Source organism: Bos indicus, chromosome 20 (genome assembly GCF_029378745.1).
Source record: "Bos indicus isolate NIAB-ARS_2022 breed Sahiwal x Tharparkar chromosome 20, NIAB-ARS_B.indTharparkar_mat_pri_1.0, whole genome shotgun sequence".
NCBI lineage: Eukaryota > Metazoa > Chordata > Mammalia > Artiodactyla > Bovidae > Bos > Bos indicus.
Window position 1 is genome coordinate 51,134,461 of NC_091779.1, and position 27,331 is coordinate 51,161,791.

At 37.0% G+C, this 27,331-nt stretch overlaps 1 protein-coding gene across 1 annotated transcript in view; it reads left to right on the plus strand.

Annotated features, from left to right (window-relative positions):
- CDH12 (cadherin 12) overlaps window positions 1-27,331 on the plus strand; it is a 481,738-nt gene that overhangs the window by 232,610 nt on the left and 221,797 nt on the right. The window contains exon 3 of the mRNA XM_070774812.1: window positions 14,259-14,553. Within this exon, the coding sequence (XP_070630913.1) occupies window positions 14,259-14,553 (295 nt within the window). The remainder of the gene's footprint in view (window positions 1-14,258; window positions 14,554-27,331) is intronic.

Consider the following 27,331-nt stretch of genomic DNA (forward strand, 5'->3'; position numbering starts at 1 on the left):
AAAATGATGATGATGTTTTGATTTTTTTTTATTTTATTTTTTAACTTTATATTGGTTTTGCCATATATTATCATGAATCCGCCACAGGTATACACGTGTTCTCCATCCTGAAACCTCCTCCCTCCTCCCTCCCCATACCATCCCTCTGGGTCGTCCCAGTGCACCAGCCCCAAGCATCCAGTATCATACATTGAACCTGGACTGGCGACTCATTTCATATGCCATTCTCCCAAATCATCCCGCCCTCTCCCTCTCCCACAGAGTCCACAAGACTGTTCTATACATCAGTGTCTCTTTTGCTGTCTCGTATACAGGGTTATTGTTACCAGCTTTCTAAATTCCATATATATGCATTAGTATACTGTATTGGTGGGGAAGGCAATGGCACCCCACTCCAGTACTCTTGCCTGGAAAATCCCATGGATGGAGGAGCCAGGTGCACGGCAGTCCATGGGATCACTAAGAGTCAGACACGACTGAGCGACTTCACTTTCACTTTTCACTTTCATGCATTGGAGAAGGAAACGGCAACCCACTCCAGTGTTCTTGCCTGGAGAATCCCAGGGACGGCTGAACCTGGTGGGCTACTGTCTATGGGGTCGCACAGAGTCGGACACGACAGAAGTGACTTAGCAGTAGCAGATACTGTATTGGTGTTTTTCTTTCTGGCTTACTTCACTCTGTATAATAGGCTACAGTTTCATCCACCTCATTAGAACTGATTCAAATGTATTCTTTTTAATAGCTGAGTAATACTCCATTGTGTATATGTACCACTGCTTTCTTATCCATTCATCTGCTGATGGGCATCTAGGTTGCTTCCATGTCCTGGCTATTATAAACAGTGCTGCAATGAACATTGGGGTACACGTGTCTCTTTCCCTTCTGGTTTCCTCAGTGTGTATGCCCAGCAGTGGGATTGCTGGGTCACAAGGCAGTTCTATTTCCAGTTTTTTAAGGAATCTCCACACTGTTCTCCATAGTGGCTGTACTAGTTTGCATTCCCACCAACAAAGTAAGACGGTTCCCTTTCCTTCACACCCTCTCCAGCATTTATTGCTTGTAGACTTTTGGATTGCAGCCATTCTGACTGGCGTGAAATGGTACCTCATAGTGGTTTTGATTTGAATTTCTCTGATAATGAGTGATGTTGAGCATCTTTTCATGTGTTTGTTAGCCATCTGTATGTCTTCTTTGGAGAAATGTCTTTTTAGTTCTTTGGCCCATTTTTTGATTGGGTCATTTATTTTTCTGGAATTGAGCTGGAGGAGTTGCTTGTATATTTTTGAGATTAGTTGTTTGTCAGTTGCTTCATTTGCTATTATTTTCTCCCCTTCTGAAGGCTGTCTTTTCACCTTGCTTATAGTTTCCTTTGTTGTGCAGAAGCTTTTAAGTTTAATTAGGTTCCATTTGTTTATATTTACTTTTATTTTCATCACTCTGGGAGGTGGGTCATAGAGGATCCTGCTGTGATGTATGTCGGAAAGTGTTTTGCCTATGTTCTCCTCTAGGAGTTTTATAGTTTCTGGTCTTACATTTAGATCTTTAATCCATTTTGAGTTTATTTTTATGTATGGTGTTAGAAAGTGTTCTAGTTTCATTCTTTTACAAGTGGTTGACCAGTTTTCCCAGCACCACTTGTTAAAGAGATTGTCTTTAATCCATTGTATATTCTTGCCTCCTTTGTCAAAGATGAGGTGTCCATAGGTGCATGGATTTATTTCTGGGCTTTCTATTTTGTTCCACTGATCTATATTTCTGTCTTTGTGCCAGTACCATACTGTCTTGATGACTATGGCTTTGTAGTAGAGCCTGAAGTCAGGCAGGTTGATTCCTCCAGTCCCATTCTTCTTTCTCAAGATTGCTTTGGCTATTCGAGTGAAATTATTTGTTCTAGCTCTGTGAAGAATACCGTTGGTAGCTTGATAGGGATTGCATTGAATCTATAAATTGCTTTGGGTAGTATACTCATTTTCACTATATTGATTCTTATAATCCATGAACATGGTATATTTCTCCATCTATTAGTGTCCTCTTTGATTTCTTTCACCAGTGTTTTATAGTTTTCTATATATAGGTCTTTAGTTTCTTTAGGTAGATATATTCCTAAGTATTTTATTCTTTTCGTTGCAATGGTGAATGGAATTGTTTCCTTAATTTCTCTATTTTCTCATTATTAGTTTATAGGAATGCAAGGGATTTCTGTATGTTGATTTTATATCTTTCAACTTTACTATATTCATTGATTAGTTTTAGTAATTTTCTGGTGGAGTCTTTAATGTTTTCTATGTAGAGGATCATGTCATCTGCAAACAGTGAGAGTTTTACTTCTTCTTTTCCAATTTGGATTCCTTTTATTTCTTTTTCTGCTCTGTTTGCTGTGGCCAAAACTTCCAAAACTATGTTGAATAGTAGTGGTGAGAGTGGGCAGCCTTGTCCTATTCCTGACTTTAGGGGAAATGCTTTCAATTTTTCACCATTGAGGATAAAGTTTGCTGTGGGTTTGTCATATATAGTTTTTATTATGTTGAGGTATGTTCCTTCTATTCCTGCTTTCTGGAGAGTTTTTATCATAAATGGGTGTTGAATTTTGACAAAGGCTTTCTCTGCATCTATTGAGATAATCATATGGTTTTTATTTTTCAATTTGTTAATATGGTGTATTACATTGATTGATTTGCAGATATTGAAGAATCCTTGCATCTCTGGGATAAAGCCCACTTGGTCAATGGTGTATGATCTTTTTAATGTGTTGTTGGATTCTGATTGCTAGAATTTTGATAAGGATTTTTGCATCTATGTTCATCAGTGATATTGGCCTGTAGTTTTCTTTTTTTGTGGGATCTTTGTCAGGTTTTGGTATTAGGGTGATGGTGGCCTCATAGAATGAGTTTGGAAGTTTACCTTCCTCTGCAATTTTCTGGAAGAGTTTGAGCAGGATAGGTGTTAGCTCTTCTCTAAATTTTTGGTAGAATTCAGCTATGAAGCCATCTGGACCTGGGGTTTTGTTTGCTGGAATATTTCTGATTACAGTTTCAATTTCTGTGCTTGTGATGGGTCTGTTAAGATTTTCTATTTCTTCCTGGTTGAGTTTTGGAAAGTTGTACTTTTCTAAGAATTTGTCCATTTCTTCCACGTTGTCCATTTTATTGGCATATAATTGCTGATAGTCTCTTATGATCCTTTGTATATCTGTGTTGTCTGTTGTGATCTCTCCATTTTCATTTCTAATTTTATTGATTTGATTTTTCTTCCTTTGTTTCTTGACGAGTCTGGCTAATGGTTTGTCAATTTTATTGATCCTTTCAAAGAACCAGCTTTTGGCTTTGTTGATTTTTGCTATGGTCTCTTGTTTCTTTTGCATTTATTTCTGCCCTAATTTTTAAGATTTCTTTCCTTCTACTAACCCTGGGGTTCTTCATTTCTTCCTTGTCTAGTTGTTTTAGGTGTAGATTTAGGTTATTTATTTGACTTTTTTCTTATTTTTTGAGTTATGCCTGTATTGCTATGAACTTTCTCCTTAGGACTGCTTTTACAGTGTCCCACAGGTTTTGGGTTGTTGTGTTTTCATTTTCATTCGTTTCTATGCAAATTTTGATTTCCTTTTTGATTTCTTCTGTGATTTGTTGGTTATTGAGCAGCGTGCTGTTCAGCCTCCATATGTTTGAATTTTTAATAGTTTTTCTCCTGTAATTGGGATCTAATCTTACTGCATTGTGGTCAGAAAAGATGCTTGGAATGATTTCAATTTTTTTGAATTTACCGAGGCTAGATATGGCCGAGGATGTGATCTATCCTGGAGAAGTTTTCATGTGCGCTTGAGAAAAAGGTGAAATTCATTGTTTTGGGATGAAATGTCCTATAGATATCAATTAGGTCTAACTGGTCTATTGTATGATGTTAATAGAGTTGTATCTGTAGGGTTGTTCTGAGCATTAAATATAGAAAGTATATAAAAGCACTAAAAATTGTCTAGCTAAAAGTAGAAGCCTGATAGCATTTTTTTCCACTATTTTGGATCCAATTAGCACATATGAGCATAAATTGATACAAATGAAAACAAATATTGCTATCCTGGGCTCATTTGGATATAAATGGAGATAAATGAAGGAAAATGGACAATATGAAGTCAAATTGTCTACAGTATTCCCCAAATTTATGATATAAATGTTAAAATCCACATTTTACATATGAGGATTCTGAAGTCCAAAGACATGTATTAAGTTACACAGTAATGTCCAGGTAAGGATAAATGGATTTAGGACTCTAAACCTAAATTTTGGTGCTCATAATCATAGATTTTAGATCATTCCATGATTTATATTAGAGTTAGTATTTCGGTCTGCTTGCTTTATTAGAGTTATTAGATACACTTACTAAGAATTTAGGATAGAACATATAGCTGTTGAAAATGTTTAAACATGTTAAACTACTAGAATTTAGTTTAAAAATTTTATCTCTCAAATTTCTAATTTTAGCATATCACTGATCATTTTGAGAATTAAATAAAGCTTATAAAATATACAACATAGTGCTTGCTATTCAGTAAAGGCAAATAATAAAAGTAGTAACACACAGACAAAATGGTAATAAATTACCTCTAGTTATAACACTGTATCTTGATTACTAATAATCCATTTTATTGGCATTACTTTCCACATTATTTTTGGCATTTACTTTACATTTAGAATAAATCATACAAATTTATCTAGCATTCTGAAAAATAACCTTATTTGAAATCATACATAAAATACAATGTTACTGCAAAGAGAGATTCTGTTTCTGACAATTTAATGACTAGTTTATTGCTAGTTTATTGTTTAAGATTTTTTTTTTTTTAACCAAAAATCTGACCTTGTGAAAAATGTTTTACAGCTTTGGAATTGTAGGAAAGAAATTATTTTGACCTTGTCTACGCATATTTTTCCTCCTAAATCCAGGCACCATTCCAATGACCTCTCAAACTTTTACAGAAGTACCTATTAATACATTGTGACACTCTCAAATGATATAAAGTAATCTGTAACAGCTAAAGTTGTAAAATATGACAATCTAAAAAATTAGTTAGGATGCTCCTCACATGTAGCCACACATGCAGTCTTCAAGGAGAAAAAGAAAGATGAAAGAGAACATCCGGTGAAGAGTATGTTTTTTCTTTAATGGGATGTGTAATATATCCAAGCACATCAATTTTTATTGTTCCCAAGCATTGTAAATAGTCTTTGTTCTTCTTTGCTTGTCTGTGGCTTATCTCGGGGGAGGTGTGGGCCTTTTTGAAATGAATTTCTACTCTCTTAAATAGAAGGTGAAATATTTCCAGATGATAAATAGCTTTGGGTCTGTAACCCAGTCAGGGGAGTTCTGAACTCACATTGGGCTGTTAAAGGGAATTCCCAGACTTGTAAAATGGCATTCCCCTTGCTCAAATGACAACAGTCAAGCTAGGAAGAACAAATGAGTCCCCTTAGGGGGCAGAATGGAATAGAATGCCAAATATTCTTAGGCATTCTGTGGCTTCTAAAAGACAGAATTTTTGCATTGTGTCATTATTCTGGCAGGGTTATAGATCATCTTTGTGTCTGGTCTTTCATCAATAAACTATTCCTTGAACATAATCTAATCACTTTGTAGTTCTTACAATGACCACTGTAAGGTCCTGAGAACTGAGCAACTACAAAACAGGGCACACTAAGTCTTTTATGTTCACCAAGGAAAATGTAGCAAAAGTAGTTTGCTTTATACATAATAAGATTATTTCAGCCAAAGAAACTCACATAAAATTTTCTTATATTCATTTTGGCCCATTTACTAGAATGAATCCTGTATGTAAATAATATTATCTCCTATCTCATGCATGGACTGCTGAACCATAGTACTAAGTCATTCTACAGCCTTCATAATCGTAGATTTTCAAACTGAAAATAAATATGACCACTTACATGCTGCTATTACACCAAAATTTACTGAGGCACATCCTATACTGGGAAGTTTTTTTCTTAGACTGAATGTGTTTATGAAGATGGCTGGTGGAAGACGTCTGTAATTTGTGTTACAAGGATCTCAATATTAAGTAGGGCATAATGGCAACTTACTCCAATATCCTTGCCTAGGGAATCCCATGAACAGGGGAACATGGCCAGCTACAGTCCACAGGGTCACACACAGTGGACACGACTGAAGCAGCTTGACACCACATACACACACTGGTATGGCACCATATTGACTCATATATACTTAAAAACTGAAGAAGAGATAGTCTAAGACAGAATAGTAAAGATTTAAAGACACATCAGGAAGTCTCTTGTTCTGGCAGACACATTTAAAATGAGAGCCTAGTTTTTTAAAGAAGATAATAACAAGAACATAATATTAATAGGCATGGTTGTTTTAAACTTAAAGAAAATAAAGACAAAATTCAAATGCAATGCTTGAATCTTGCTTGAATCAATGTTAAAAAACTAAAGAACTATATTTGGAGTCATAAGAGGAGAAAATTGAATATGACTGGGTGATGACGGCTATAATCTTGATCGAGGTGGTATGCAGGGCATCAGGCAGTATAGCCAATTTCTATAAACCAGTAAGTGGATGAAGGATTGGTGACTGGTCAAATAAATTCAAAGCTACTTACAAGCATTTGTATTGAGAGGGATCCAACTAAGGAGGAACAATTCTGAAAAAAACTAAAAAATGCTAACGATTAAGAGAAAAGGATGATAAAATATGGAGATTAACTGATAGTCTGTGTACAGAATTCCTCCCACTTGCATGATAATGCATGGAATCCAGACATAAATGAGTCAAATGTAAACAATAAAGATTTTTTTTTTTTAAAGAAGTTCTTCTAAAGAAAATCTGAAAAGAATTAGGCTACTGATAGAACTCCATTGTCTATTCAACCTAGGACAAAACTGTAATCAATAAATTCATCCTGCAATTTCAAAACTCTTAAATATGAACTGATGAGTGAGAGTCATCAAACATTTGAGGAAAGCCAGTGATATGAAAAATAAAGCCTCAAATTCCAAAAACAAAAAGTGATCCTGAAGCAACAGAAAGTTTAGGGAACACACACACACACACACACACACACACACGCATGCACATATACGTACAAATTAGAGTTCTCAAAAAGTTTCAGGCATCCCCAGTGTACACAAAACAAGCATGATTCTATTAAGTGGGGACATTCATAGTAAACGAAAAAAATCTTGGAAATTAATATGTCTGTTATGTGTGCATGTATGCACACATGGGGACATGTTTACTGACTTTGAAAATATAGAAAATAATACATAATTTTAAGATAAGTTTTAATTTTTTCATATAATAGACCAAAATATATAGGAATGAATAACTGTAGAAAGAGTATACTATTTATAGAAGGTGCATGAGGTCTAACATTGAATGAATGAATTCTAGATAAACAATAGAAAAGACAGAGGATAGAACTTAATTATGGAAATAACCATAGAAGGAAATTTCTCAGTGCTGAAGGAAAATAGTTTTTGAATTGAAAGAATTTGCTAAGTGCCCAACCCAATGAAAGAATCATAAATGTATCAACTCATATCTAGACCACTATTCAAAACACAAGCACACATAAACTCATACTTGGAGACAATGTTCTAAATTATTAGAATTTCAAAATGAAAATAAGGTTGCAAACATTTTAGAAGAAAATATAAGGGGGAGAAAAAACAAGCTCTTTACTTGCAATGGATATATCAATCAGACATCAGTGTTACTGATGTCTGTTGGTTTCTGTTAGACAATAGATACAGATTTCCCTGATGAGAAAGACAGAGAAAAGGAGTGTAAAAACGGTATATTATAAACACTTCCATACTCTGATTTTAGCCATTTCAATGTATTTTTTTGATTAAAATACTTGTGATTAACATAAATAGATGTAATAAATTCATACTTATTGAAAAAGCAAATTGTTTACAATATAATCTAAAAAGCAGGTTAGATTAATACCCATAATACCATACTATCCATAAACACATAGTAAGGTAGTTTGCAGGTATTTACACCAAGTCAAATATTTCTTTCAAATTGTGATGCTGAAGAAGGCTCTTGAGAGTCTCTTGGACAGCAAGGAGACCAAATCAGTTAGTCCTAAACGAAATCAACCCTGAATATTCACTGAAAGGACTGATGCTGAAGCTGAAGCTCCAACACTTTGGCCACTGGATGCAAAGAACCGATTCATTGGAAAAGATCCTGATGCTAGGAAGGAGTGAGGGCAGGAGGAGAAGAGGATGACTGAGGATGAGATGGTTGGATGGCTTCACTGACTCAGGTCATGAGATTGAGTAAATTCCAGGAGATACTGAAGGATAGGGATACCTGACCTGCTTGTGTCAATAGGGTCACAAAGAGTCAGGCATGAGTTAACAATTGAACAACAACAACAAATTTTTAACTTTCCAGTAAAAAAATTTGTCAAAATTATACATTTTTCTGCCCAACGTACTCTATACCCTTCTCATGCCTGGTGACCACTGCTTATCCTGGGAAATAGCAAATGGAAATAAAATAACTGCTGGTTGTAGTGATATTATGTGCACTTTTAAACTCAGAGAAAATAAGAATAAATTTTTTTTTTTTTGGTGCATCAGTTTCTAAAATATAATCAGGGAGATGCTAGTAAACATTTAACTTTAAGCTGGCTTTCTCAAAACTTTTAGGCACTGGAATTCAGATTTGCTCACATTCTGAAGCTAGTCCTCAGTATCTTTTTTAAGCCTCTCTTGGCATCTCATTTTCACGCTCCATCTGAGATGACTTGGAAAACATGAGAAAATAACAACACCACTTCCACAAAACAACTGCCTGGACAGTGCATATTTCTATATACACCATTTATGGAACTCTGTTTCTGGCAGAAATTTTATTTTAAGTGTCAATACTAAAAGATGATATTACTGGAGTTGGCCGCTTCAGTCTGTAAATATAGTCAGCACCTACTCAGAAACAGCTTTTAAAGCAAAACAATTGGAATAAGAAACATTTCTTGCTGTTATTTTTAAATTGTTATAAAGGAAAATAATTTTATCCTTGTCGAGTTATTAGCTTGCTATACATGAAGCTTAAAGCTCCTCTGTAAAATGGCATCTGTGATTGTTCACAGTTACACAACCCAAAAGATGAAACTCAATAAGTGAACTCTTCTGTAATCCTCTCTCCTGCTAAATAAAATTAAGACAAAGAAGTAGCTTCATAATGTAAACTGAGCCTGAATTGTATTGCTAAAATGTTTAAGAAATCAAATTTATCTATGGAGATCAAGTTCTGGAATCATTCAAGATTCAAAAACTTTTGATTCATAAAAAACATCACATTTTTGGTCTGGATAATTACCCTTCTGTTTATATTTGCCTGTTTATTATGGAATTAAACAGGACAACACACACATTGTCATCACATACTTATGAAAGGATGAGCAAAAGCCACTGAATCACTCAACTTCTTTTAAAAAATATAATGCAGGTATTAAAAAGTAATTCTGAAGAATTTAAAATTACACTGGAAATGATTATGGTAATGGAAAATGTTGACCAATTTTTCATTTTTATATCAAGTTTATATGTATTTATAATAAGAGGATATTATATATACATATAAAATTACAGGCTTCCCAGTTGTCACTAGTGGTAAAGAACCTGCCTGCCAATGCAAGAGACTCAAGACACATGAGTTCGATCTTTGGGTCAGGAAGATACCCTGGAGGAGGGCATTCTTCAGTATTCTTGCTTGGAGAATTACATGGACAGAGGAGCCTTGCACTCTATGGTCATTAGGGTCACAAAGAGTTGGACATGACTGAAGAGACTGCACAGTACAGCAGCACATAAATCATATATAAATATATATATATATAGAAACTTTCATATATATTTATAGAAGAATATGTATATATATAATGGAAAGGGTATAAAGTGATAGTTATCTCTAGGTAAGAGGATGGTGGAGATTTCATGTTAGCTTATAACATTCTCTACTCAAATTATTTTATATGTAATACAAAAAAAAAAAAAAATTCAAAGATACCCAACATCAAGCCAACATCATTTAACATTAAAACTGCTTTGAAGTCACTTCAGTCATGTCCAACTCTGTGCGACCCCATAGACGGCAGCCCACCAGGCTCCCCATCCCTGGGATTCTCCAGGCAAGAACACTGGAGTGGGTTGCCATTTCCTTCTCCAATGCATGAAAGTGAAAGTGAAGTCATGTCCGACCCTCAGCAACCCCATGGACTGCAGCCTTCCGGGCTCTTTCGTCCATGGGATTTTCCAGGCAAGAGCACTGGAGTGGGGTGCCATTGCCTTCTCCAAACATTAGAACTAATGTTGCAAAAATACCTATACTTTTAGCTAGTTATGCATATAGTGGCCTCAATCAATACAGAATAAATAATTTTAAACATTGCCTGTCAATGCCAGATACTACAAGTGATCTTCTTTAAGGTATTATCATGTAATAAACTGCTATAACCATTCTAATCCTCCAGAGAATTTTACCTTCATCAATCTTTTTTTCAGTTTAAGTTTCAACATCTTTTCATACATTTCTTCTGAAGCTTTAATCTCTGCAGAACCCAACTTAAATTAGGAGGAAAAGATAGATGTGTAAGGAGTAGCAGCAATTGAATTTAATTTGGATCTTGGATCCATGAACTGAAAACACATTTGCTTTTTTGGTCTTATGTCAGTTTGAAAAGAAAACAGTTCTGATTTTGGCTAAATGAAGATATTTTTGGTAACTCTATTTGGATCACATTGTAAAAACCTACTTAGAATTTTCACTTGGTTCCCACAAAATTAGCAGATATTCTTTGGGGCCATTGGCAAAATGGATCCAGTTTATAAAGTCATTGCTTTTGCCTGTCTCATATTTTCAGATAAATTTGAAAGCAAAAGTAATGCTCACTGTGTTGAAAATCTTTAATAGTATGGGTGAAAATTGTAATTTGAAATTCCTAAGTTCAAAGAACATTTCTCTACAGCTTGATTTTACGCTTGAAACTTCCTATGCTTCATAGCAGTTTATAAAATATTAGGAGGAAAAAACACTTCTTCCTGTCATTTTTAGCAATTTTACTTAGACTTGAGTAAAATATACAGAAACTTTTAAGGAAAAAAAAAAATGCGGTGCTCCTTTATAGTTTTCTCATTGTTTAAGTTATAGCATTCACCCAGTATAAATTCTTTGCTTATGCAAGTGTACTTCAGAGCCATTTGAAATAAATACAATTCACAAAATGAACAGTTTATATGTTCATTTTATATGACATTAATATTAAGGATGATGTTATTTTACTGAATCTAAAGGAAGATGTTGAGTTTAAGAGCAAAGATGTAATAAGGTTGAGTGATTTTTTTTTAATATTACTAATACACACAATTGATGAAAGTGAAGGAGGAGAGTGAAAAAGTTGGCTTAAAGCTCTACATTCAGAAAACGAAGATCATGGCATCTGGTCCCACACTTCATGGCAAATAGATGGGGAAACAGTGGAAACAGTGCCAGACTTTATTTTTTTGAGCTCCAAAATCACTGCAGATGGTGACTGCAGCCATGAAATTAAAAGACGCTTACTCCTTAGAAGAAAAGTTATGACCAACCTAGAAAGCATATTGAAAAGCAGAGACATTACTTTGCCAACAAAGGTCTGTCTAGTCAAGGCTATGGTTTTTCCAGTGGTCATGTATGGATGTGAGAGTTGGACTGTGAAGAAAGCTGAGTGCTGAAGTATTGATGCTTTTGAACTGTGGTGTTGGAGAAGACTCTCGAGAGTCCCTTGGACTGCAAGGGGATACAACCAATCCATTCTAAAGGAGAGCAGTCCTGGGTGTTCTTTGGAAGGAATGATGCTAAAGCTGAAACTCCAGTATTTTGGCCACCTCATGGGAAGAGTTGACTCATTGGAAAAGACTCTGATGCTGGGAGGGATTGGGGGCAGGAGAAGAAGGGGACGACAGAGGATGAGATGGCTGGATGGCATCACTGACTCGATGGACGTGAATTTGAGTGAACTCCAGGAGATGGTGATGGACAGGGAGGCCTGGCGTGTTGCAGTTCATGGGGTCGCAAAGAGTCGGACACGACTGAGTGACTGAACTGAACTGAATACACACAATGCTTATTTGCAAAGGATTATTATATGCTTTAAAATATTTTCAAAACTTTTAGGGTGTGTTGAAACATTAAGAAAAACAAAACTCATCTTTATCCAAAATTTTGCAAGAGAGTTATACTTGCATGCTGCTGCTGCTGCTAAGTCACATCAGTGTGACCCCACAGATGGCAGCCCACCAAGCTGCTCGTCCCTGGGATTCTCCAGGCAAGAGTACTGGAGTGGGTTGCCATTTCCTCCTCCAGTGCGTGAAAGTGAAGTCGCTCAGTCGTGTCTGACTCTTCTCGACCCCATAGACTGTAGCCTACAAGGCTTCTCCGTCCATGGGATTTCCCAGGCAAGAGTACTGGAGTGGGTTGCCATTGCCTTCTCAAATATGGCGCAAATGGTTTCAGTTTCACTAGAAGTTCAACATATTTTCTTTGGTTACTCTGTTGACTGGAATGAGCTTTTAAATCCAAAAATTTGAACATTGAAATCAGATAAAACATATTTTAAAACATTTCAGATCAGTATCTGGATGAAAATTAATATTATTTATAAAAATAGGCATCCTTTTAAATTTAACTAGAATATGAATGTATATTATTCACATTATATATATGAGTATACATATTCTTGGCAGTTCTCTTGTGGTTCAGCTGGTGAAGAATCCGCCTTCAATGAGGGAGACCTGGGTTTGATCCCTGGTATGGGAAGATCCCCAGGAGAAAGGAAAGGCTACCCACTCCAGTATTCTGGCCTGGAGAATTCCATGGACTGTATAGTCCATGGAGTGTCAAACAGTCGAACACAATTGAGTGACTTTCACTTATACATGTTCTTAGAGATTGTGTATAATGAAACATTTATATAATTTGCATACATGCCCAGCTGCTTCAGTTGTGTCTGACTTTTTGTGGCCCCCATGGACTGCTGCACACCAGGCTTCCCTATACTCCACTATTTCCTGGAGTTTGCTCAAGTTCGTGTCCATTGAGTCAGTCACCATCTCATCTTCTGCTGCCCTCTTCTCCTTTTGCCTTCAATCTTTCCCAGCATCAGGGTCATCTTATGTTAAATCTTGGACTCCAGTTTGAAAAACACTGATTTACAATACAATAATACACAATAAACACAATAATAACTTCTCTTCTTAATGGTCTTCTCCTCTATTATATTTCTATGTTTCTCATTCCATATTGTATTACAGTCAATTAGACATGTGCTGAATTTCAAAAGAAATTAGCATAAATTCGAAACTTCAAATATATAGTACAGATTATAGCTAAATATTTGTGAATCAGAAGGAATAACCAGTTATTCTACCCATCATCTGGCTGAGTAAGATTGAATAACTCACTGAGAGTCAGTCTGTTAAAATGAGATACTCCATCATTCATATCTAAAATCGACCTGGTACGCCAAAACTGTCCTCTCCTTTCAAATGAAAAGATAGTGTTTTCTGAGTTTTGTTTTGTTTTTACTATCTCTCTCACTGGATGCACATTATCGACTTCTATCTTCAGGGTATTTGGAAGGTTTTTGGTTAAAATGTGTGCATGCATGTGCATGCTCAGTCATGCCCGATTCTTTGTGACACTATGGACTGATTTAATATATATCAGCTAATTTATTTTAATACAACAGTCATTTAAAATGAAGCAATAAGTATGCTTAAGAGTTGTGCATTTCATTTTATGAAATTTCATCCCCCAAAGTATGTGAAAGAAGTAAATGTTCAAAATCATTATATTTATACATGTTGATGGATTTGAGGCTATACTTCTGATCTCTGTAATGCGTGGAGAAATAAGATAGATTGACAGGAGAGTTAATGAAAGGATAGATGTGTGATCTACCTATGTGATAAATCAAAAGTCCTGTATAGTAAGACTGAAAGGGAAACTGGAATCTCTGAGATATATAGTATATGTAGGCGCTCCCCATACATTTTTCACATTTTTGTGTTAAAAATATTTGTAAAAAAAACATTAGTGAAATAAAAGGGAAAAAAGAGCCGTAAGATTTTGGTTTAACTTTTCTAATAAAAAATTATACTGCAAGTATGACTTTTTAACATGTGACCATCCCTTTAATTGTGTTTCTCTCTGTCTCTCTCTCCCTAAAGCTCCATTCTGACTTAGATAAAGGAGAGGGCACTGTAAAATACACCCTCTCGGGAGATGGCGCTGGCACCGTTTTTACCATTGATGAAACTACAGGGGACATTCATGCCATAAGGAGCCTGGATAGAGAGGAAAAACCTTTCTACACCCTTCGTGCTCAGGCTGTGGACATAGAAACCAGGAAGCCCCTGGAGCCTGAATCAGAATTCATCATCAAAGTGCAGGATATTAATGATAATGAGCCGAAGTTTTTGGATGGACCTTACATTGCTAGTGTTCCAGAAATGTCTCCTGTGGGTGAGTAAGCAAATAAAAATTCTGTCAGATGCTACGATAAGGCCTTTTCAACATGTATTTTTCTGCAGGTTGATGGAAATATCTTACTTGTAACCCAGGAGATTATTCTTGCACTATGTAGGATACAACTAATTTCATTTACTTTTTCAACATTTTTTTCTACTTTTTTCTTGTCTTGCTCCATTCTAAATGCTTGAATAGATACATAAATATCTAGAACATATAACATTTCTTCACTATTTTACAGTCTTTATATTTCCCTGAATTCATAGAATGCCATTTTATTTTAAGGACATAACTCACTTTGTACTGAAAGTGATTGCCATTACAAATTCAGACTCCTACACAGTTCTGGAGGTAACACCAAATACCAAATAGTAATTCTTGGCCCAAAATAAATTGTCCAAAACATGTATTTCATCTGGAAGGAGTTCATAAAGGGATGTGTTTCATGCTTTGGAGCTATCCAGAGAGACTTTGAATAACAGGTATTGTGTCTATAATAACCCATAGCAGTTATTCCATCAAACCCAGAGGCAAGTATCATTATACAGCCATTACTAGAATAAATTTACAGTTAGGCTATAGTATCATCATAATTCTTAACAATTTAAATATAATATAAATTTTACTACCTAAATTCCCAAAGGATGGCATCGCTGATTCAATAGACACTATTTGAGCACAGTTTGAGGAAACTCGGGAGATACTGAAGGACAGGGAAGCCTGGTGTGTTCCAGTTCATGAGACATGACTTAGCAATTGAACAACAACAACCAAAATTCACAAAGTCCTATAATATGTATTTTAGGGCCAATGAGTTAAGGATTCCAGCATTAATGACAATTTTTAATTACAACTTTTATTGCAAAGTCACCACAACCAGTCCGTGAATTTATTTCATAGTAACTTCTGGTTTCTAGCACATTTGTAAGATAAAGTTCCTCATCACTTCTGGTTTCAACTGGAAATGCTCTATGTGAGCCACTGCTAATATTTCCTAAGTCTTACATTTCTCAGAGGGCTCCTGCTGCCCCCTCAACCATCCCAGACATGCAAAGAAGATTGTACAGGGTACCCTGAGGGCAGACGCAGGTTAGTGGCTGTAGGAGTTGTCACATGGATTTACCATAAATGCACTGGAAATTGTGTCTGTGACCTTATCAGGCATTCAAAGACCATTTTCTCTCCTTGACCTAAGAAATCAGCTCAGAGGAGTTCACTTTGATTTTAAACTTTTGTGTGCATACTCAGGGCTACTTTTTTTTTGAAATGCTTCTTTTATGCTATGCTATGATTCCTAGAGATTTAAAAATACAGTTTGGGAAATGTCTTATTAGAAAATAGTGCCTGAAAATATGGACAGCTGTTTATAAACTTGCACTTTGAAGATAAGTACAAGTAGAAAAATGAAGGGTGGGGGGACAAAAATGAAGATAGTACTTTGAGACAAAGTATGACTTTTAAGAAGACAATGAAATCCAGTACATACGTACTTTAACCTGGTGCTTACTTCATGTAAACTGGAAGTATTTACATGATTTCATGACCGTTAGTTACTCTTTAGTACTGAAACAGCATCCTTAAAGCAAACAGACACATCCCTCTGCAATATTAGAAAATTCTGTCTTATTAAATAATCCGTTAGGTCTTTTGTTATGCCAATTAGGAGAAAGAATAGGGCTGAAGAGCTGAACCTTTATATAAAGATTTATAAAAATTCTTTATATAAAGAATTTTCAGCTAGTGCCTGAAGAGAGAAATAAATCTGGAAATTCAAGCGAAGGGTAGGTGAGTAGGAGAACTGAGTGGCCCAGGCTTGGAGTGGTCCAGGTCTGGGGTGAGACAGAGTTTGCTGTGCCACCATGAGTTATCAGAAAGATCCATGGAAGAACAGGTTCTTTAAAATGCTTTGCCATATAACATAATAGCCAAAATTTTTCACTGGCTATTCAAGAGACTTCTATAAATACCTAAACTTATTTTCAATGCACCCTCCTTTTAAAATATAGTTTTTTTTTTAATAACAGAGGAGTATTTTTTTTAATATGAAACTGTATCATATGCTATGAGTTCACCCAGGTATTCTTGGATTGTGTTTACATAATATGCCATTTTCAGATAAATACTAACAAGTGTAAACACCATTTACATATTAAATATTAGAAATTGAAAAACTATCAGGCACTACTTTTGCCATCTCCCAGAAACCTACATATACATATAACCAAAATACACCTATTAAGAGAAGACCTGGTTAGTTTTGTGAGAGTTGTTTCAGCTTTAACTTGACCAAAAAAAACAGCTGCATCCTAACATCACAGTTATCTCCCTAGAGCACCTGAACTCCATTCCCAAGCATACCCTCCTTAGCATCCGGAAATGGCTTACTGCTCTAATTGGCCCATTTTTTTTTTCTCTCTCTGTTTTCTTTTGCTACATCCCTTTTAGGAAATCCCTGGCTCTGTGTCATTTCCCCTGGACTATTAAAATAATATACAGCCAAAACCAGATAGAACTGACTATGGTGTATTGGACAATGTTGCTATTGTGGAAAATCTCATAGTTGGCTTTGCATATCCACGCTTGAGGTGTTCTCTGGGAAACAACTACCTTTCCCCAACAATCAAGAATGCTCCTATTTCATTTTTACTAAAAGTCACAGCCAATTTAGAAAATACATATCTAAATAAATTGTATCAATGAGAGGTAATATCATTCCTTCTCCATTCAGCCTAATCTGTTCCACTTCCATACATAGGAGCAAGCAGATTTCAAATTTCTTTAATCAGGGAACTTTGGCTTACTCTTCTATCTCTCAATATAATTTTTTATTTTTCTCAACAGATAGTAAAAAAATATTCAAGTTAAGTTAACATTCATTTTGGCTTCCCTAGTGGCTCAGAGGTAAAGAACTCACCTGCCAATATAGGAGACATGGGTTTGATCCCTGGGTTGGGCAGATCCCCTGGAGGAGGGCATGGTGATCCACTCTAGTATTCTTGCCTGGAAAATCCCATGGACAGAGGAACCTGGAGGGCTCCAAGAGTCACAAAGAGTAGAAAACGACTGAAAGATTGGACAACAAAAAGATAGCTTAGTTGTGATATAAAAGGTCAAGAAAAAAAATCTATTAGGAAAATGCCAATTTAGCAATAATGGATTTTACATCTGAAAATATGATGAATGATTAAACCTGGAATCAAAATTAACAAATGTGAAAATTATAAAACTTATAACTCTACAAAGGGAGGATAGTGGTGAGCAGGATGGTAGAAATTTTTGAGGGAAATTGGTATTTAAGACTTCTAAGACTATGGAACATATTTAGTTCCCCAAAGTTGAAGAAAATTATAGTGAATCTATTAACTGTTTAAGAGAAAGGTCACTTTGTCACTAACTTGTGCTATATCTAATATGCTATGGAAGTAATATTCACAGATAAATTGCCTTTACTCTGACCTAAGGAAATTACTTTATGATCCAGATATTCCCCAACTCAAAGTTTTTCCTTGGAGACAACTCTGGATGTTATGAATGTGCTCTTAATTCTGTAAGATCATTGGAGTAACAATGAATTACATTAATGTGCCCTCTTTAATCCCGTGGATGGAGGAGCCTGGTAGGCTGCAGTCCATGGGGTCGCTAAGAGTCGGACATGACTGAGCGACTTCACTTTGACTTTTCACTTTCATGCATTGGAGAAGGAAATGGCAACCCACTCCAATGTTCTTGCCTGGAGAATCCCAGGGATGGGGGAGCCTGCTGGGCTGCTGTCTATGGGGTCGCACAGAGTCGGAAACAACTGAAGCGACTTAGCAGCAGCAGCAGCAGCAGCCCTCTTTAATATCTGATGATTTTGCATTAGTAAGGTGTGCAGTTTCAGTTACTTTTCCTGGAATGCTGACAGGTTTAAGATATTTAAATCCATATTTATACCTGTATTTTCTTCTTCAGCCTGAGCTCAGCCATTTTTAAGCCACTGACTGGGATATTCATAACCAGGTCCCTATGGCACATGTTATAGATGTTAATTGTAAATCACAATCGATGAAGTAAGACCTGCCATTTTCTGAGCAATAGTTAGGGGCCAAGTGAACTAATGGAGGTTTGCATTTCCTGTTTTCCTTAACCATTATGATAATTACATGCAGTATCATTTACTATTTCATCTTTATTTTTCTATGAAAACTCTTATGGATCAGAAAATAGGAATGACTCCTGGGTTCTTTATAACAAGTTAGTGCAATCAATTATATCCTTTTTCTATGGTTAGTGGTTTCTAAAATTTCTTTGGAAGCTTTAAATTAGTTTTTAATCTCAGCTGTGCTTGTAAAGACTTTGGTATTAATATTATATTACTATATTATTTTATAATTAGAGGATGTGTTCCATGCATCAGAAAAAAAAATCAGAGGACTAAGTATCTCTTATTCACTGAGTTTAAAAAATGTTTAGAAAGAATTAAGTAAAGTAGTATACATCACAAGGAATTACACTGTTGGCTTCAAAAAAATAAATAACATGCACCCTCTTGGATTTTTTTTTTTTTATTGAGTTGCATTCTGTTTCACATGAGGTTTGGGGATAAATTCCAGGATGAAAATGTTGGTGGAGTTTTTGGTAGGTTATTCAGTTCAGTCAGTTCAGTTGCTCAGTCCTGTCCGACTTTTTGCAACCCCATGGACTGCAGCAAGCCAGGCTAACCTGTCCATCATCAACTCCCAGAGCTTGCTCAAACTCATGTCTATTGAGTTGGTGATGCCATCCAACCATCTCATCTTCTGTCTTCCCCTTCTCCTCCTTCCTTCAATTTTTCCCAGCATCAGGGGCTTTTCAGTAAGTCAATACTTTGCATCAGGTGACCAAAGTTTTGAAGTTTCAACATTAGCATCAGTCCTTCCAATGAATATTCAGGACTGATTTTCTTTAAAATTGACTGGTTTGATCTCCTTGCAATCCAAGGGACTCTCAGGAGTCTTCTCCCACACCACAGTTCAAAAGAATCAGTTCTTCAGTGTTCAGCCTTCTTTCTGGTCCAACTCTCACATCCATACATGACTACTTGAAAAACCATAGATTTGACTAGATGGACCTTTGTTGGCAAAGTAACATCTCTGCATTTTAATATGCTGTCTTGGTTGGTCATTGCTTTTCTTCCAAGGAGCAAACATCTTTTAATTTCATGGCTGCAGTCACCATCTACAGTGATTTTGGAGCCCCCCCAAAATAAAGTCTGTCACTGTTTCCATTGTTTTCCCATATATTTACCATGAAGTGATGGGACCAGATGTCATGATCTTAGTTTTCTGAATGTTGAGTTTTAAGCCAGCTTTTTCACTCTCCTCTTTCACTTTAATCAGGAGACTCTTTAGTTCCTCTCTCTTTCTCCCAAGGGTGGTATCATCTGTATATCTGAGGTTATTAATATTTGTCCTGGAAATTTTGATTCCAGCTTGTGCTTCATCTAGCCCTGCATTTCGCATGACGTTCTCTGCGTCTAAGTTAAATAAGCAGGGTGACAACATACAGCCTTGATGTACTCCTTTCCCAATTTGGAACCAGTTCATTGTTTCATGTCTAGTTCTAATTGTTGCTTCTTGACCTGCATACAGATTTCTCAAGAGGCAAGTACAGTGGTCAGGTATTCCCATCTCTTGAGTTTTCCACAGTTTGTTGTGATTCACACAAAGGGTTTGGTGTAGTCAATAAAACAGAAGTAGATGTTTTTCTGGAAGTCTCTTGCTTTGTCTCTGATCTAACAGCTATTGGCAGTTTAATTTCTTGTTCCTCTGCCTTTTCTAAATCCAGGTTGAACATTTGGAAATTCACGGTTCATGTACTGCTTAAGCCTCGGTTGGTAGGTTTTTAATCAGAGAATATTTTCTACATGGTCATACTTAATAGTCCAGCTCCAAGAAAGAAATAGTGAAGACTCTGACTATAGTTAAAATGTAATGTTTTATTATACCATTATTTATTTACATAATTTATTACACCATTATTATTATTTCAAAGCATAAATCTCCATACTTCCTTGCTTTCACAGAAGTGTCACAAACAGACAAACATAAAATGATAAAGCAACATTTTATCATATGTGCCAGCCATGAGCACATAGAGAAGCTCAAGTGGGATAGAATGAACAGGGAAACTATCACTGATTTCATCTGTGCCCCATAAGCATAGTCATTGTTAGGAAACTGGAGAAAGAATTTTGCCTGTTTTCTACAAATAAACACATTCTCCTTACACAACAAAAATACATTTACCAAAATAAGGAAATTAACTTTAATGTATTATTACAATCTAATCTTTAGACTCTATTAAAGCTTCATCAATTGTCTCCATAATGTCTTATATAGTAAAATGCTCCAGGTCAATGTCCTGGATTTAAGCTTTGCATGGAAGTCACCTCTTACTTTTAGTGTCATTTGCCATGTGGAAAGACCAAGAACATTCAAAAGCAGCAAGACCTGGATAGGTTTTTGTTTAAAAGTCACTAAATGTATTTTCTATTGTCCAAATAAATGCAAGCAACAGTTTTGCTAAATTTCTGCCACTGCATAACAATGATCCTTCTTCCTCTAGTTCCCAGTAAAAAGTTCTTACTTTCTTGCGAGCCCTCATTTACAGCTTCCTCACTTACCTTGCAAGGGAATGATGATTCAATAAACCATGTGTTCAAGGCACTTTGTACTGACACATTCTCCTCAAAGCCCACTGCCTGACTACACAAGCATTTCCACATTTTAAGTATTTGTTATGGCAGCACCTCACTGCCAGGAATGAAATTGGTATTATCTACTACAATGGCACCCCACTCCAGTACTCTTGCCTGAGAAATCCCATGGATGGAGGAGCCTGGTAGGCTGCAGTCCATGGGGTCGCTAAGAGTTGGACTCGACTGAGCGACTTCACTTTCACTTTTCACTTTCATGCATTGGAGAAGGAAATGGCAACCCACTCCAGTGTTCTTGCCTGGAGAATCCCAGGGACGGGGGAGCCTGGTGGGCTGCCGTCTATGGGGTCACACAGAGTCAGACACGACTGAAGCGACTTAGCAGCAGCAGCAGCACTACTGTGTAACAAATTACCCAATGGTTTAGAGACTCAAAACTATAAAACTACAAACATGTATTATCTCTTGTCTGGGGCGTGGATTTGGCTGAGTATCTCTGTTGCAAAGCTCTTGTGGATTTCGTGTCAAGCTAGTTATCAGGAATATGGTCTTGTCAGACAGACTCCTCTGTCCATGGAATTTTCCAAGCAAGAATACTGGAGTGGGCTGCCATTTCCTTCTCCAGGGGCTCTTCCCAACCCAGGGACTGAACCTATGTCTCTTGCATCTCCTACATTGCAGGTGGAATCTTTACTGCTGTGTCACATGGGAGGTCTGATCTCCTATTATTTCTGCCATATTCTATGTACTTTTTAAGAATCAATTTGATAAGTCCATTCTACACTCAAGGAAATGGGATTAGATAAAGATGTGAATACTGAAGGAAGATGTAACTGAGCTGCATATAGAGGTTGTCTATATTAGATGCTGATTCCACTGTAAAATTGCTCTATCTTTCCTGTAATTATTACATATTTTGTTAAGAGGAATTTTAAAACTGGACAAATAACCTAGTCATCATCATATTTTCAAAGTATCCATCTAGAAATTTATATCTCTGTGGTCTCAAGATTCCTAATTTTATTAAATTGATTCTAATCTATTGGTATCTATTTAACATTGAAATTTTTTAGATGTGGTCAATGAAATCTTCGCTAAGCTAAATTCTATGTGCTTTTAATATCATCCTTAATTAGTTGAATACTTCCTTACCTTCTGGCTCAAAAATATGTTTGGGACTTGTTTTGCATGTTTCCTGCCTTAGTCAAGAAGAAAGCTATTTTTTCAAGAAGTTCTATTCTCACCCTTATGGAGAATAATATTTAGAAGCAAAAATCTGGTTTCTATGTTCTCTTTCTTATTAGAATATTATAATTCCCAGTTGCTTTCAGTGGGCACAGCTAAACAGTAAATCTATGCACATGTACATGTTGTGCTGTGCTTAGTCACTCAGTCAGGTCCGACTCTTTGTGACGCCATGGACTGTAGCCTGTCAAGCTCCTCTGTCCATGGGAATTATCTAGGCAAGAATACTGGAGTAGGTTGCCATGCTCCCCTCCAGGGAATTTTCACAACCCCAGAGTCTAACTGGGGTCTTCTGCATCACAGGCAGATTCTTTACCAGCTGAGCTACAAAATATTTATTTCTCCATCACTGTACAAATGTTGAAAACCATGATTATGATCTAGTACCTTCAACTCCAATCTAATGCCACCATTTATTCCAGGTTTGTTTGTTTTTAATCCTTTTATATTTTATAACTCTCTTTTAGAAGAGTGAGAAATCTGGCTGTTCTATCCTTAATACATTTTCTTGTTTGATCAGCCCAGTCTCTAATTGTCATGATCCCTGAAGACACCTTGCAAGTGCTCTGTGACTCCAGCTTCGAAGATCTTCATTCTTTCTATCATCTTGTCTCCTCCACTGTGGGTGGAGGTTTTGTTCACCTCATTAGGGCTCTGAAGCCCCACACAGGCCATATTTCCCACACATGGATGCCTTACTCATGCTAATCGATCCCTGATACCCCTTCTTTATGGACAGCTCCTTCACTCAGATCTGGCTCAGGTACCTTGATCTGGTTGCTGTATCCCCTCCCCAACTGCATATCTCTGCCAACACAAAAGGCTTTAGGACTGAATTATTCTAGAAGATGAGTAAAGAGGAAATGGCTTTTTCTGATTCTTAAAGGGATTTAGGGTGCTTATAAGAGCTGCTTACCTCTAAGTTGTATATCCAAATGTGTTAACAACATCTAAATCAGGGACCCTTCATTTGTTTTGCATTTAATTCATAATTTGTTATGAGTGAGTGAAAGTCACTCAGCCATGTCCGACTCTTTGTGACCCTAGGATTCTCCAGGCAAAAATATTGGAGTGGGTCGCCATTCCCTTCTCCAGGGGATCTTCCTGACCCAGGGATCAAACCTTGGGTTCGATCTACATTGCAGGCAGATTGTTTATTTTCTGAACCACCAAGAGTTATGATATGAGGGGCCAAAGCTGACCTGCTGCTGCTGCTGCTAAGTCGCTTCCGTTGTGTCTGACTCTGTGCAGCCCCATAGACGGCAGCCCACCAGGCTCCTCTTTCCCTGGGATTCTCCAGGCAAGAACACTGGAGTGGGTTGCCATTTTCTTCTCCAATGCATGAAAGTGAAAGTGAAGTTGTTTAGTCGTGTCTGACTCTTAGCAACCCCATGGCCTGCAGCCTACCAGGCTCCTCCGTCTATGGGATTTTCCAGGCAAGAGTACTGGAGTGGGGTGCTGTTGCCTTCTCCAAAAGCTGACCTAGGAAATAGCTAATAAGATCAGAAGCTGAAATATGCTGATTTTTTAAAACATTATTTTCCATATTGGAATAGATCTTTTCTAGTCATAGTCAATGAAAAGAGATTTCTACAGAGAGACAGAGGACAGAACTCTGCTCTAGTGTATTCTAGCCACACAATAGGTGGGCAGTGAACTTGTTAAGTGTCCACATCCCTGTCTACCGTTTCCCCGTTGTGAGGATTGCATAGGTTATTTGTCCTCATTTTGATTTGATGTCCTTTCCTACAAATGAAGAATAAAAATACCCTATTCCCAGAGGTGTACTGCAAGCAGTAAAGGAGAAAATGTATGTTTAGCACTGATTCCAATGCCTGGGTAAAAAAAATGCAGTCAATAAATGGGGGAAGATTCTGTTAATAATGTGATGATCATTCTTAGAAAACTAGCAGGGGAATGCCTAACTTGTAGAGGTCTCAGCTAGTGATCTTACCCCCTTCTGCTATGTAGTCCCTCCCCGTGACACACGAGCTCAATATTTACTATTGTCTTTTGTTCAAACTGTGCAAAGTCTATATAAGAACCCAATAGACTCTCTATCCCAATTTACATTTACTCTGGTGTAGAGTGCTCTTTTCCGTTAATGTGTGGAGACAAGCTGTTGATTTGTAAGAAACACCAATTATCAGATGACACTCTTGCCTTGCAATGTGTTAAGTGGGTTTTACACATCTGATGACACTGAACAAGGCCTGTTTATCCCTCTGGTGTCAGTGGTGAAGTGTCTACAGCACACAGCGTGGCAGAACCATTTTCAGGGACATCTGATGTTATGACTGTATGTTCCTGGAGCATTTTATCCCTGTGTTTGATTTCTTTTTTTTTTTAATTAGCGGTACAGTTGCAAAGGTAACACAACGGACAATGTTTGGGTGGCCTTGAAAGAAGCATGTGAATTGTTTTAGTAGCAGCACAGTGTGGCCTGAAAAATAAACAGTCCTGAATTGATCGCTGCTTTAGCAGCCACTGATCAGCCGTAAATGTTAAAAATTAACAAGAAGTACTTTTTTCCCCCCTAACCACCAAATGACTCTAAGCATTAAATACATGTTAGCAGAAGCTGCTTCTTGGCCACTGAGTGGTTCAAAACATTAAACATATTTTCGAAGTATTACTCTTTTCCCAGCCTCCAAGTGGTTGTAAACATAAAATATGTTTTATAAAAACTACTTTGCCAGCTTCTGGCAGGATAGCGATGAACATCATTTTTCTTTAAAGTTGCCTTCCAGCTGTGATATTGGTTTTTTGGTTTGTGTTTTTTCTCTTCTTATTTGCTCAGTTCTACTTTTTTTTTGTACACAAAGGCAGGGAAGAGGCTACCTGGCCCAACTGTCTTTTGCTTTATGATAAGTGATCATGAAAGAGCAGTTGCTGCTGCTGCTGCTAATTCGCTTCAGTCATGTCCGACTCTGTGTGACCCCATAGACAGCAGCCCACCAGGCTGCCCCATCCCTGGGATTCTCCAGGCAAGAACACTAGAGTGGGTTGCCATTTCCTTCTCCAATGCATGAAAATTAAAAGTGAAAGTGAAGTCGCTCAGTCGTGCCTGACTCTTAGCGACCCCATGGACTGCAGCCCACCAGGCTCCTCCATCCATGGGATTTTCTAGGCAAGAGTACTGGAGTGGGGTGCCATCGCTTTCTCCGGAGAGAGCAGTTACACCAATATAAAACCCTGTTGGCAACAGAGTTCTCTGGGGTTCAATTGCTTGGGTATTCCACATAGATGTTAGCTCCATTTTCTGAAATAATTTTTGTTTCTGCTTACCATTGTGCAAAGTGTTGAGGTATGAAGATGAGTAAAAAGTTTGGTATTAAGGAAAATAACTTCAAGCAACCGAACACTGATAGATTATACCCATTGAATGAGGTGAAAATATGCCATCAAAAGAACAGACTAAAAAGACAGGCAGAATGGCAAGACTACTGAGTTAATCAGATCACTAACCCAAACATGATAAAAGACTGGAAATCTACGTCTGGAAATAACTCAGTGTGACAACAGCATGCAATTCAAACACAGTAAAGAGCACATCACTATATAAAAGTCTCTTCAGGAATTAGCCCAGAAAATCTGTTTATTTTGACCAAATTCACAGTAAAATCAAGAGTGACACTGATTCAATTGAAAATGTGAAACTGCTCTATTATTCCAGACAGAGCAATTCATCATCAAGCCACATAATTACTTGGAAAAGCTTTGATTTGCACAGAATCCAAGTGTTTTCCAAATCATAATATTGTATTTTGCTAAAAGTTTTCTGCTTTGTGATATTTAACGGATTCAAATATTTCTAGGAAACCTATTATATACAAGACACTTAGGAATTGTGATTAGAACAGTGAGGTAAACAGACAAAACCCATACCTTCAGAAAGCTTTTATTCCAAAGGTCTAGTGTAGGAACAGTGAACTACACCCTGAGGGCTGAGTCTGGCACATCACCTGTTCTCATTGGGATGCAATCGCATCTGTCTATTTGTGTGTTATCTGTGTCTGTGTTCACACTACAGTGGAATTGTTGGCCGCAGAGACCAAAAGGCCTGCAAAGCCTGCACTGTATGCAGCCTAATCCTTTACAGGAAAAGTTTGTTGAACCATGATGTTGGATTCAGTATCAGAGAGAAGGTTAAGGTAAAGTCAACATTTTGAACAGATGCATGAAGACAGAGAGTGAAAAACTTCCTGAAAAAAAAGAAAAGAAAGAAAAAGAAATGGCAAGATGAGAGGGTAAATGAAAGGCAGGAAGAAGTCTTACAATAACAAGTTGCATGTGGCTTGAAATCGTATGCTCCCATTTCATTGGTACCCAAAACCTCAGTCACTTAGTAAAAAATCTGCCTGCAAGGCAGGAGACCCAGGTTCAATCCCTAGGTAAGGAAGATCCCTTGGAAAAGAGAATGGTAACCCACTGCAGTATTCTTGCCTGGAGAATCACATTGGCAGAGGAGTCTGGTGGAGTACTGTCCATGGGATCACAAAGAGTCAGACACAGCTGAGCAACTATCATTTAGTTGGTGCTGAAGGGAATGTTTTGAATTTATTAAAGTATTAAGAGAGAATGTGCTAGTCATGTTTCTGACTCTTTGCAACCCTTTGGACTATAGTCCTCCAGTCCCCTCAGTCTGTGGGATTTTCCAGGTAAGAATACTGGAGTGGGGTGCCATTTCTGCCTCCAGGGAACCTTTCCCATCCAGGGATTGAACACACTGTAATTCCTGCATTGCAGGCAGATTCTTTACCACTGAGCCAGGGAAGCCCATTAAAGTATTAAAAGTTCATGATAAAATATTTTTTATTTTCCTACAAAATAATTCTATTTCAATTATGC